At 37.0% G+C, this 13,610-nt stretch overlaps 1 protein-coding gene across 2 annotated transcripts in view; it reads right to left on the bottom strand.

Annotated features, from left to right (window-relative positions):
* Nucleotides 1-13,610, bottom strand: part of LOC306887262 (myotubularin-related protein 13-like) — a 145,351-nt gene that overhangs the window by 61,172 nt on the left and 70,569 nt on the right. For both annotated transcript variants that reach the window (XM_079444880.1, XM_079444881.1), the window contains exons 10-16: nt 12,968-13,045; nt 12,585-12,698; nt 11,236-11,364; nt 8,788-8,886; nt 8,075-8,279; nt 5,525-5,634; nt 4,597-4,746 (exon numbers count right to left, since the gene is read on the bottom strand). In XM_079444880.1, the coding sequence (XP_079301006.1) occupies nt 4,597-4,746; nt 5,525-5,634; nt 8,075-8,279; nt 8,788-8,886; nt 11,236-11,364; nt 12,585-12,698; nt 12,968-13,045 (885 nt within the window). The remainder of the gene's footprint in view (nt 1-4,596; nt 4,747-5,524; nt 5,635-8,074; nt 8,280-8,787; nt 8,887-11,235; nt 11,365-12,584; nt 12,699-12,967; nt 13,046-13,610) is intronic.

Here is a 13,610-nt window from a genome sequence, read left to right as displayed (position 1 = left end):
GCAAAGGTTCTGCATTACTTTTTGTAACCGTTTGGTCATAGGCCTCAATGATCTGAGCTTATGCATTTCAGTTTTCCAGTGAAATAACATTATTTGTGGTTAATTCTGGCAATGTATCATCAAAAACTGAGGAGCATAGGCTCAGATCAATGAAGCCTATGAACAATCAGTTTCAAAAAGAAATAAAAAACCTGTGATAACCTATGCTAAAACAAAACAAGTTGATTAAAAAAAACTAATTGCATTCAATATTTGATAATAACTAGTGCTGTCAAACGATTAATCGCGATTAATCGCATCCAAAATAAAAGTTTTCGTTTATGTAATATATGTGTGTGTACTGTGTATATTTATTATGTATATATAAATACACACACATACAGTATATATTTAGAAAATATTTACATGCATATACATTTATATATGTATATTCTGATATTTTATATTATATATAAATATATTTAATATATAAACATAACATATTTTTCTTAAATATGTGACCCTGGACCACAAAAGCAGTCTTAAGTCGCTGGGGTATATTTGTAGCAATAGCCAAAAATACATTGTATGGGTCAAAATTATAGATTTTTCTTTTATGACAAAAATCATTAGGATATTAAGTAAAGATCATGTTCCATGAAAATATTTTGCAAATTTCTTAGCGTAAATATATCAAAACTTAATTTTTGAGTAGTAATATGCATTGCTAAGAACTTCATTTGGACAACTTTAAAGGCGATTTTCTCAATATTTTGATTTTTTCGTACCCTCAGATTCCAGATTTTCAAATAGCTGCATCTCAGACAAATATTGTCCGATCCTAACAAACCATACATCACTGGAAAGCTTATTTATTAATATGGTTATGGTATGGTTTTGTGGTCCAGGGTCACATATACATGCATGTGTTTGTATTTATATATATACATAATAAATATACACAGTATACAGACATAAATTATGTAAACAAAATTTTTTATTTTGGATGCGATTAATCGTTTGACAGCACTAGTAATAACATAGCAAAACAAGAAATTTATAACCAATTTTTTGTAGGCCAGCCTTTTTTGACTAGGAACACCACATGGAACAAGGTAAGGAAATAAAAATCCCCAAAATTTCCAATTTCTTTTGTTAACCCTGTGTACTTTCAGGGGAAAAAAAGGATCACAACATGAGGGTTAAATTCAGAATGATTTTTTAAACTGTATTAATTGTTATTGAAATATTTAGGTCAGTGCTGTGCTCATACTTATTTTTTCTAAAAAAAATAATCATTGACTATCAGACAAATGGACAATCCATATGTTCTTCATATAGCTTGTCATCTTTATCCCTGTTCTATGTCATTTTGTTGCCTTTTTGTGCCAAAAAACCTTTGTCCTTGACACAGTCTCTGGAGATCTACATGAAATCACTCTTGCTCAGGCTTGTTTCCGTCTCACATCTTGATTAACAGAGTCTGATAACTGATAGCACGTGCAATTCATCTTTTGAAAGCTGCTCCACATATGTATCTCATCTCCCAATGGAAAACAATACATTAGAGACCTACATACAGCTTAGCTATCAGATGACACGACTATATGAAACCATTGCATCTGTATTGGTTTTGAATTTTTTTATATATAAATGTAGATTTTTCTTAAAATTTTGTTTTCAAAACTTTCTGATCTAACAACCCTGCTCTGCTCGGCTGCAGATGTTGACATCCACGGCCAAGCTGGTCTGTATTATTTTGACGAAGAGTATGTTCGGAATGTCCAGTGACTCTATAAAAGTCACTAGCTGTTTAAACTGCACAGCATCATTAAAATCCCCCCAGCCACACCGGCGTGAAGTAGTAAAACACGAGGAACTACCAGTGGGACCCTACTCTGAGATTAATAGCAATGTGACCGCTTATAAAGGAATGTGATGGACTAACACAACATAAGTCATGAGGTGCTATGACAAGAAAGACAAAGTTACGCAAAATCTAAACAACTTAACATACATCAAACATCCCTCACAGGAAGCACTAAACTTACAGATCAGTAAGCTTTACCAAATTTTTCTGAATTAAAACAGTATTATGTCCTATAGTGTAATAAATCAGTACTGCAATAAGTCATGCTGGCTCGGTGCTGGCTGAAAAATTCTGAAAAATCTGGAACTTTGAAACTAAAAGGTTCATTTCGATTCGCCTTGTCAGAGATGTTTGTTTAACACTAAATCTGCTGTTCCCTTTCTAAAAAGACTCCAGGCTTTGCGTTTAATTAATAACCTACTTTACGTCACAGATCCTATCAGGAGGTCCCATCGGCAGTATTTTAAAGGGAGAGCAAAGAGCTGCAGATTTCCCCTAAATGGCAATTTGGGGAAACCCTTAAAGTGGAAGTGAAGCAGTCAGCTTACATTAACTATAAAGTTTACATTATTTAGTAAAGCGATTTCCACTTTGGAAACATGATTAATGTAACCTTTTTAAAAGTAACACTCCACTTTTTTTGAAAATAGACTCATTTTCCAACTCCCCATGAGTTAAACAGTTGCGTTTTACCATTTCTGAATCCATTCAGCCGATCTCCGGGTCTGGCGATAGCACTTAATCGGATTAGACCATTAGTATCTCGCTCAAAAATGAGTTTCGATAATTTTCCTATTGCTTGACTCTTCTGCAGTTACATCGTGTAAGACTGACGGAAAATGAAAAGTTGCGATTTTCTAGACCGATATGGCTAGGAACTATACTCTCATTCCGGCGTAACAATCAAGGAACTTTGCTGTCGTACCGTGGGTGCAGCAGGCGCAATGATATTACGCAGCGCCTGAAAGTAGTCCCCAGCTATATCATAACTAGTTACCTAGCTGGGGAGACCCGGAGATCAGCTCAATGGATTCAAAAATGGTAAAACTCAACTGTTTAACTCTAGGGGAGTTGTAAAATGAGCCTATTTTCAAAAAAAGTGGAGTGTTACTTTATAGAAAACAGAGCTTTTGGAGCAAGGGCATCTTGTAGTACCACCGTGTGTGACGTCACAGGGTTGGTTCGCGCTGTTGGCCAGTAAAGTAATATATAAGCATTTCTTTACTTTTTGAACACACAATTGTTTAAATGGAGGAAGACGAACTTGAAAAGACTGTTGAGATCATAATAAGTGCAATCGCTAATGCATTTGAGCCTGAGGGGACCGAGCAGTACTGCTGTTACAGGAGGAAGAAGTTGTGAACCTGCTCTGGTTTGGGGTGAAGAGTGGGTCAGAAACAAATCACATTTACGTGGACACTCATCAAAACATCCATTAACATAATATTCTGTGCATTTGCTCAAGCAGACTAGAAAGAGGACTCAGTTTGGTACTCGTGTGCGGTCCGAGCCGAGCGATTTTTGCGTGTGTGTGTGTGTGTGCGCGCAAAGAAACAATCTGTCATAGCACGATTGATTGAAATCTCTTTCATACTGAGGCTTAAAACACGTGAGAATGACAAAGCAGCACTAGCCCGATCATACAGGTGTTTAGTTAAACTGCATTCTTTTAACAGCAGGTAAATTCGCAGATGAACATAAAATATGTTACATATCACTACTGGTGAACAATAACTTTTTGTCTGAAAGGTCTGACATAAGGTGCCACATGAACGATATGAAGCGTTGTTTGTTTACATCACGCTGCGCTTCGCATTATGTAAATGCTTGGGATACAATGATCAAAACTTCGTGATATTGATATTGTATAAGTTGAATATCCATCGTAATTATGGTGAAAACCAAAACATTTGTTTGTTAAAATAACATTTGTGTGTTTAAAAAGTAACGAAATGCTTATATATTACTTAACTGGCCAACGGAGCTAACCAACCACGTGACGTCACACGCAGATGGCGACGCCCTTGCTCCAAAACTATGACAAAACATCCTTTTTTCTTTAAAACGGTTACATTAATCGTGTTTGTTATATATTTTTTAATTACAGTGGAAATCATTTTACTACATAATGTAAACTTGACTTCCACTTTAATATACATTTAAGAGATTCTTTCCACGACATGCATAAATAATCATGTCTTTATATAACATTCACTATATCTATATAGTGCTTGATGTTTAATTGCAACTCTTTTAGTATGTGTTTTAGTATGTCTTTTAATCTAGCACTAAAATGTTTCCTGTAAATGTACAGCAAATACATGTGTGTGTGCATAAATACATGTTAAAAATTATATTTTTAATTGTTTTTTCCAAAAAAAAACAATTAAAATAAATTAAAATGTATTTAAAATTAAAGTGCATTTAGCATTTGTATTTAAACTTTAATATTTATAAATAAAAAATAAAAAAAAATCAAGTTTTTTTGGGGATTTCTCCTAAATACTACAGTTTGAAAATAATCAGTATTTTGCAAATGCTTTTTTTTTTTTTGCAATGGCCAACACTAAATAACACTGCAGGAATTTCTGCACTGAAAAAGTAAAATCCAATGTTTTTAGTGTTGCAGCATTCCTGTATTTTGTGATCTGGAACTCTGGCAGGAAAAATTGTATTACTTGACTAACTGCTCTGGTGCTTTTGCTTTTAATGCTGTGGTAATGAATTCTGGTAATACTGATACCCACCTGTAGAGCGCAGTTCATCATGCGAATGATATGATCAAACTGCTGGTGGTCCAGGATAGCACGGTTCTGCTGCACATGGTGGCTAAGCTCTTCGGTCAGGCACTGGCGTGCTGCTTTGCCTTTAAGGGCCCGAAGAGCCGCAGGGAGTGTCTGAAAGAAACAGCAGCGTCAAGACATTACTAAAACATATGCTTTTTAAGTGATCACCATCCACCTAAACCAGACTGGTTTCATCTGGATGCAGAAGTGGTTTGCTTGTATACGCGCATGCAAAGGGCGCAATCGCTCTGGCTAAATCCAGCCAATTGACCTCTGACCCATAGTTAAAATTCCAGAACGGTTGTTATTGATGAGATTTTAAGTCTAGACGGAGGCAGTACCCTCCGCTCAGGTTTACTCGGGCTGATGGAGTAGAGGTTGTGTGGAGGTGATGTCTTTACTGGCTCGGAGAATCCATTAAGCTGCAAGCACAACATTTTTACAACTATAAAGGGATGCAAGCTTGCATTGTATAACCTACAAATTAAACTCAAATGTGTGCAGGTAGCTGGCAACCAATCCAATGCAAACACACCGGGAGAGATCATAAATGATGGCAGGCTCCAAACATCCTCTGTGAGCAGATTTCCTTTGCTACAGGTAATTTGCACAGAGTTATTTAGCTTAAAAAATGTTAAGATGCTTTAGACAAATAGCAGTCACGGTTAATGTTAGAACAATATTAGTATTAGTGATAAGGGTAGGGAAATTAGAAGAATATGTGTGACTGTTTGTTCACCCCTTTCCTCCTACGTTTGTACGACTTGCAGCTGAAGAGCTTTGCTTATCGTGCTGCGAATGCCATCACTAATGCATGCTGTCTTTTTCCAGATGTGCAAGTGAATGTGTGGGTTTAATCCTTCTGTCATCACAGAAATGATTGCATCACCTTCTCTGTCTCCAGAGTCTTGTTGTCGAAGATGAAACCGATGCATGTCCGGACCACCTCCAGTCTACGAGCGCTGTTAAAAACCGAGCTGGGCTTGCCCATGATAGACACTGCATAAAAGACAAGAACAGTCAACAGTGCATTACACTGACTTAACCGTGGTTAAGCAGTATTGGTATGCATAACACAAAGATAAGTGTTTATACTGTAAATCCCTTAACTGTGATAAAAATCACTGTCACACACCATCTTAAGTGGCTTATTGCCATTACAACAGGTCAAAAGCTAAATAAAGGACACCAGTGTCAATAAGTAACCCCTTTTAAAAAATAATCAAATTACCCCCTTCAGGATGATACAAGACCTCTGGTGCTTTACATTAGGATGCTGATCACCCTTGTCAAGGTTTATTCTGCATTAATGATCAACAGTTCTACATTTTTTAAATTACTTAACAAACAATTAAATCAGAGGTTTAGAACCGCTTTGTCTGCCAAACTCATATTTTATAATAACTGTCTGTCTTGAACAAAATTACGTATCATGCTGACCTTAACCAATGTTACCCTGTCTATAAGTGAATTTTAAAATATTATTACATGTTATCTGAAAATACAACCTGAATTCTGGAAATGTTGGTACGCTTTTTTAAATCTGAATAAAATGAAAACTAAAAGACTTTCAAATCACATGAGCCAATATTTTATTCACAATAGAACATAGATAACAACATAAATGTTTAAACTGAGAAATTTGGCAATTTTATGCACAAAATGAGCTCATTTCAAAATTGATGCCTGCTACAGGTCTCAAAATAGTTGGGACGGAGGCATGTTTACGATGGTGTAGCATCTCCTCTTCTTTTCAAAACAGTTTGAAGATGTCTGGGCATCGAGGTTATTCTTGCCTGATATAGGTTTCCAGCTGCTGAAGAGTTTGTGGCTGTCTTTGACGTATTTTTCGTTTAATGATGCGCCAAATGTTCTCTATAGGTGAAAGATCTGGACAGCAGGCAGGCCAATTCAGCACCCGGACTCTTCTACTACGAAGCCATGCTGTTGTAATAGCTGCAGTGTGTGGTTTTGCATTGTCCTGCTGAAATACACCTCGTCTGGAGGGGAGCATATGTTGCTCTAAAACCTTTATATATCTTTCAGCATTCAAAGTGCCTTCCAAAACATGCAAGCTGCCCATACCATATGCACTTATGCACCCCCATACCATCAGAGATGCTGGCTTTTGAACTGAATGCTGATGACACGCTGGAAGGTCTCCCTCCTCTTTAGCCCGGAGGACACGGTGTCCGTGATTTACAACAAGAATGTCAAATTTGGACTCTTCTAACCATAGAACAACTTTCCCCTTTGAAACAGTCCATTTTAAATGAGCCTTGGCCCACACGACACGACAGCACTTCTGGACCATGTTCACATATGGCTTCCTTTTTGCATGATAGAGCTTTAGTTGGCATCTGCAGATGGCACGGTGGATTGTGTTTACCGACAGAGGTTTCTGGAAGTACTCCTGGGCCCATTTAGTAATGTCAATGACAGAATCATGCCGATGAGTGATGCAGAGTCATCTGAGGGCTTGAAGACCATGGGCATCCAACAAAGGTCTTCGGCCTTGTTCCTTACACACAGAGATTTCTCCAGTTTGAAACTTTTGATGATGTTATGCACTGTAGATGATGAGATTTGCAAAGCCTTTGCAATTTGACCTTGAGGAACGTTGTTTTTAAACTATTTCACAATCTTTTTATGCACTCTTTCACAGATTGGAGAGGCTCTGCCTCTTTAAGACATTCCTTTTATAGCTAATCATGTTACAGACCTGATGTCAATTAACTTAATTAGTTGCTAGATGTTCTCCCAGCTGAATCTTTTAAAAAATGTTTTGCTTTTTCAGCCCTTTGTTGCCCCCGCCAACTTTTTTGAGACCTGTAGCAGGCATCAGATTTGAAATGAGCACATTTAGTGGATAAAAGTGTAAAATTCCTCTGTTTAAAAATTTGTTATATTCTCTATGTTCTATAGTGAATAACATGTTGGCTCATGTGATTTGAAAGTCTTTTAGTTTTAATTTTATTCAAATAAAAAAAAAAAACGTCCCAAGAATTCTGGAATTCGGGTTGTAATTAGAACAACGTGTTTATTCATTTTGATAAAACCAATGTAATTTGTTAAGTGGCATTATGATTACCTTTTTATGTGTTTCAAAAAATTAAATGTAATAAATTTAAATCATTTTAGCACTGTCCACACACTGCCAGTCAAAAAAGTCTGAAATATTAAGAATTTTTTTGTCTATGTTTTTTGAAAGTCTGCATTTTATTGGTTAAAAATAGTAATATTGTGAAATATTATTACATATATTTCATAATATTATATTATTATTAGCACAAATAATTGATAATACTGTAACTGAGCACCAAATCAGCATATTAGAACGATTTCTAAAGGATCATTTGACACTGAAGACTGCAGTAATGATGCTTTGCATCACAGGAATACATTTATAAAGTAACATAATAATATTATTTTCACTCACCCACAGGTGGTCCAGCAGGCACCACACACTTCCTCTCTGGACGGGTACTGATAGCGGCAGTGTGCTGCTTGGCAAGGCCCTCCTGTATCAACTCCTCCACCCTCTCCTCCTTCAACAAGGGAAAGGGCACCACATGCACCCGCAGGTGTGAGCCCTCGGTGGGCCGAGGCACTTTCTGGAAGGCCATGTGGGGATTTGGGTTCTCCTACAGAATGCATGTCAAAACAGCTGTCTAAATTCAGCATCAAGAGCTGCAGCTTAATGTTTTTCCTTGTAAAAATTGGAAAAAGTTCACCGTCAAGCATCAAGAACATAACTCTATGTGCACTATAACCTCCACCGTGAAAATGTGCTTTCGCAGTCATTCATGCTTTTGTATACCGTGAGTGAAAATTTCTAATACCCGGGGTAAACTGAGCAGTATTTAATCCAAAAGGTGACCCGCTTTCACGTGAGTGTACATCACTTACAAAACATTCATCAAAAGTTCTATTCAGTCTTTAAGTGTAAAACTTTTAATAATGAGGGGAAAATTACAGAGTTCACCTTTCAAGAAGCCCACGTTCTTAATAAAATCCATCAAACGTGACAAGGGAGAACTCTTGGCAAAAACAAGGTCAACCAGAAGGACAGAGAAAACATGCATCAAGCAGCAGCCACTAAAGTTCAAGCACCTGAAGGAACTGACATTAGAGATGGCGTCATGTGCTTACGTTTTTATAAAGTTGCTCGGACAGCTCTCGCAAGCGCTTCTGGAATTTGACCAGGTTCTCTTCTTCCTCCTTAAAGCAGTCTACATCTAAGGCCACCAACTATAGAACAGAAACAGAGCAGTTCAGTGTAGGAACCCATGAATATGTGGTTACAATGTGCACAAGAAATCAGTTTTTCCACCTGTAATTGATTTAACATCACCCAGAACAATAGCTGGAATTTCACTCAGCTACACTGAGTCACGCATGTATTATCTTCCTCTTGTGGAATGATGTTTCTTAGTAAGAGAGTAAATATTTGCTCTAACAATGATTTGATCCGATTACAGTTGTTTACTGAATCGTGCCATACAGTACATGATGAAATAGTGACAAATTTAAATCCGATTCCATCAGATTCTTTTGGTACAATTCATAATTATTTTTTAAAATATTCTGAAGACACAAAAAATGGGCTGTGCTTCAACAAATAGCAAGCTTCCTTGCTGTCTACTGCCCACATGGGCAGCATCCTAACTGAAAGTGACTGATTTGGAACGCTCTATACAGGTAGCAACACGCTAGCACTGCAATACTCAGTTAGGGTGGGCATTTGACTGGTTTTAGGTCGGACAGTCTGGTTTTGAAATTCAGTGTCCGCCTACCAGCGCAGCCCTGAGCCGCACAATCATTTGTCCTCTTTTAAGATCATCACTATTTACTACTTGATCCAATGGTGTATAATAAAACATATAAATACGTTAAAATAACCTATGTTTAAGTTATTATTAAGTGAAGTACATTTATATTGACCGTTTTGCTCTATTCCTCCAGCAAAATTAGTTCCAAAAATAGTCACGGTGGAACTGTTGCATCTCTGATGGTGTTTTGTTCCTGAATGATTCTATGAGTCTATGATTTAGTGATCATAGAGTCATTTGTTTCATTCCTGAATGAATCAGTTGTTTTGAACGGTTGAATAAATGAATCAATGATGCACTAATTAACGTCATGACTTGCCTCCACCTACTGGCATTTTAAAACCATTTTTTACAACATTTCATATTTCTATATTCTATTTTAAATTTAAAAATCAATCTCATAACATTTAACGGTAACACTATTTCGATAATCCACTTAATAATAGACATTCTACTAACAGTAAGTAACTTTGCAACTACATGCAGTCCTCTACTAGCAGTCATTAGAGTATTAATAGACTGTCTGCTTCATATCTGCTAACACTTTATTTTGATGGCTCCACAACATACTGACTATGAGAAACTTTGCAAGTATATATCAACTTATTCTACTAACCCTAAACCTCACCTAACGGTCTACTCTGAGAGTTACTGTAGTAGACATGTAGTTGCAAATTAATTAGAATTAGTTTACATGTAGCTGACACGTAGTTACAAAGTTACTTATAGTTAGTAGAATGTCTAAAGTGGACTATCGAAATAAAGTGTAACCCATTTAACAATAATTATATTACCTAAAAAGTGTAATGTAACGGATTATGTTACTGACTACTATTTTTGTGATATCATTTTGTATCAATAACGGATTAGTAGCACTGCATAAATGCATCACAGTACATTCAGCAGTACACTTTAAAGACAATATAATTCTGAAATTACATATATGTAAGACTTCCTGAGTGAATAAAAAATACTCTTAAATTCAGCTGACTGAATTAAATATACATTTAAACTATAGCGCATTGTCATTTTGCACATAAGTATATTCTTTTAAGGTACATAATATCTGTAATAAGCAGTCTTATATAGCATAATATTTATTTTTTTGTGTTAAGTGTTGTGCTTATATGTGCAAAAGACTTGATCTTTTTGGAAGAATAATATAACCTGAAATGGCAACCTTTTTTGTCATGGTAACAACAATTATTCTTACATTTACATTACATTTACGCATTTAGCAGACGCTTTTATCCAAAGCGACTTACATTGCATTCAAGTTACAGTTTTTACATTTTATCAGCTCTTGCTTTCCCTGGGAATCAAACCCATGACCTTGGTGTTGCTAGCACCATGCTCTACTATTTGAGCTACAGGAAAGCCTTCTTAAACTTTGGATAGTGTTGAAAACACAGAAAAGGTGAGATGAACATATTAAATGTATAATGTCATATATTTAAAGGGCTATATGCCTTTATAAAGGTGAATTTGGAAATCAATTTAAAGGGGGGCAAATATTCCACCTTAATAGAAAAGTGAATTTCTGTCACTGTTTGTAAGTTTGGGATTATTTTTTTTCCAGGTTTGATGTTTTTTTCCTGCTTTCTCCACCATCTTGGATAGACTGTTTTTATAAGGTTGTCAGATTATTCTGGGATTGCCTTTTTCACTGCAAATGGCCAAATGTTTCCTACCTTCACAAACAGCCCATAAATTATCCATTTCTAAACATCTGTGTTACTTTGTGGGCTCTAATAAAGAAGTCCCGCACCTCATCAAACAGATCGCAGGCTCTGTATGGAGGTCCCCGTTCAGACACGAATCCCGCAAAGGCCATGCCATCCAACACCTTGGTCAGGAAGTCATTTTCTATCAGGCCTCGCTGGCCCAGGAAGGCAGCCTATCAGGGAAAAGAAGGTCAACGATCAAAGAAAAATCGTGGCATCCCACATCAAGAGAGATTTTTCTAAACAAAACAAATTCCAGAAGAAAAATTGTCAGATGTCTGTTATCTGCATCACCAGATACATCAAATGAGATGGGCATATGTATATTTTAAACAGATCCCCTGCAGCATCAGACAGTAAATTAAGGAGCATTTGGCAGGACAAGCTGCTCAGTTTCGAGATGTGAAGCATTCTTGTGCTATAATCTGAGCCATGTGGGGTGCTTTATGAGGGTCGTATTGAGACGTTGCCACAGAGACATCGGCCGACACAAACAAAAACAGGTTGGGGGGTTAAATAACACTTGCAAATACGAGTTTGATACTTCTCATCTGGCTCATTGCGAGGACAATCCGACAGACAAGTGTTTTAAACAAACTAACCGCGATACCATCGGCATGAGCGCTTACGTTTGCACCAAGGCACTTCAAAGCGAAGCGTGGACGAGGCAAAGCTCAGTGCTTATCTAGCGAGTTCATTGAGATTATTCTTTCATTCTCTGGCTCTGACCCAAATCCACGGTGTTTATGAAAAGGCAGGTGTTTGTACAAGTGCAAGCTGCCTTGGGTTAAGGAGAGAAAAACAATGCTGTATTTCAAACCAGTCAGAGTTGTTTGTACCATCTGGCAATCTATATAACATGACATGAGATTAATATTTATTCAGTGCATTTAAGTCCTCCTAAGAAGTTCATATTTACGAGTTGGGTAGTCGTAATTATGATGTCAGGTGTGTTCAAATCATTTTGTTCGTAGCAAGATTTTCTACAAAAATGTAGTGGTTTTTCCATTCCTATGCTTGAAAGCGACTGAGTGACTACTGCTTGTCTCCTTTTGTGTTCCACAGAATAAATTCATACAGGCCATGAAATAACATGAGGGTGAGTAAATGATTTTTGAGAGAAAAGGTCATTAATCTACCACACTTAGAAATACATTTTCAAATACATAAAATATTAATATGATACTGTATATCTGTATACCTCATTGAAACCCCTGGGCATAATTAGTGAGAAGATCCTTCTCGAATAGTCATGATGCAAGCACTTGAGTTTACTGGACTGATCTGGCACGATGACAGTAATTGCTCCTAATTGCTTGTGGGCTGATGGGCCTGATTACTCTGCAAATGAGGTTTAACATCATAAAGCTGCAGATCAGCGCCCAGCTCTCACCTTATGAAAGTGAATCACAGGTTCGGAATGGATACGAATAAGTTGTAGACAGGACCTGTAGCCCTGGAAGAGTTGTGCAAACAAGCGCAGGAAGACCGCCCTCACCTCCTTATCCTGTCAAAAACAAGAAAGCCAGAATAGAAGTGACTGAGAGACATTCCAGATAAACGTACGAGGATGGAATGAGTCAGACTGAACATTTTCTCGCCTCAAAATAAAATGTGTACGTGATGGGAGTTTGAAATTAACTGATTTTTCAGCCCCCTGAAGACCCAGTAAGAGACTCCCACGTCAGCCACGTGAGTGTCAGCCACACATCCCGCAAAATTCACGTGTAACCTTGCGAGATTGTAAAAGCGAAAATAGACAAACCAGGCTCTTACCAGCAGTTTGAGGTTGGATGGAGCAGAACGAGGGGGTGGGAAGGCATTATCTGCTCCTTCCAGATCTGGGTGCAAAGCCTGAAGACAAAGAAGGTATTTACAGTGAGGAAATATCCTGCTATCTGAGGGAAAGAGACAAATGGTGCAAATATACCATATGGAATGTCTCCAGTCAGAATCATCTTTCAACGCTACGCACTTTATTAAATCGCAATAGGTTATGTATATGTTGAAAGTACAGATTAGCTACTGAAGAAAGATTATGAAATATGACAATTAAAGCTAAAGAATTTCTACACCACTAGTGAAAGCAAATTGAAATAGCTAGTATTTTTCAATAAAATATAAATGGCAATGCAAACCTGGCCACCAAGACATTAAGGTGTTGTGGGTTGTTACCAGGGCACTGATATGTGTTTACAAGAGTTCATGATGGTTTCTAGGTGCTTGTTTATTGGCCCAAATCAAAAGACCCCAGTCTCAAGTATCTATGATCTGGCTCATATCATTGCTGTCAGAAGAAGAACACATATCTCCAAAAAGCATGGAAAAGTTTGTTTTTTTCTCATAAACAACCTTACCAAATGAATAATAACAATATTGGCATAACAGAATTCTATCATTACACATAGATATTTTAATT

The sequence above is a fragment of the Barbus barbus genome, assembly GCF_936440315.1.
Source record: "Barbus barbus genome assembly, chromosome: 2".
NCBI classification, from domain to species: Eukaryota; Metazoa; Chordata; class Actinopteri; order Cypriniformes; family Cyprinidae; genus Barbus; species Barbus barbus.
The sequence above is the reverse complement of the archived record's forward strand: the minus strand, read 5'-3'. Positions and strand labels throughout refer to the sequence as shown.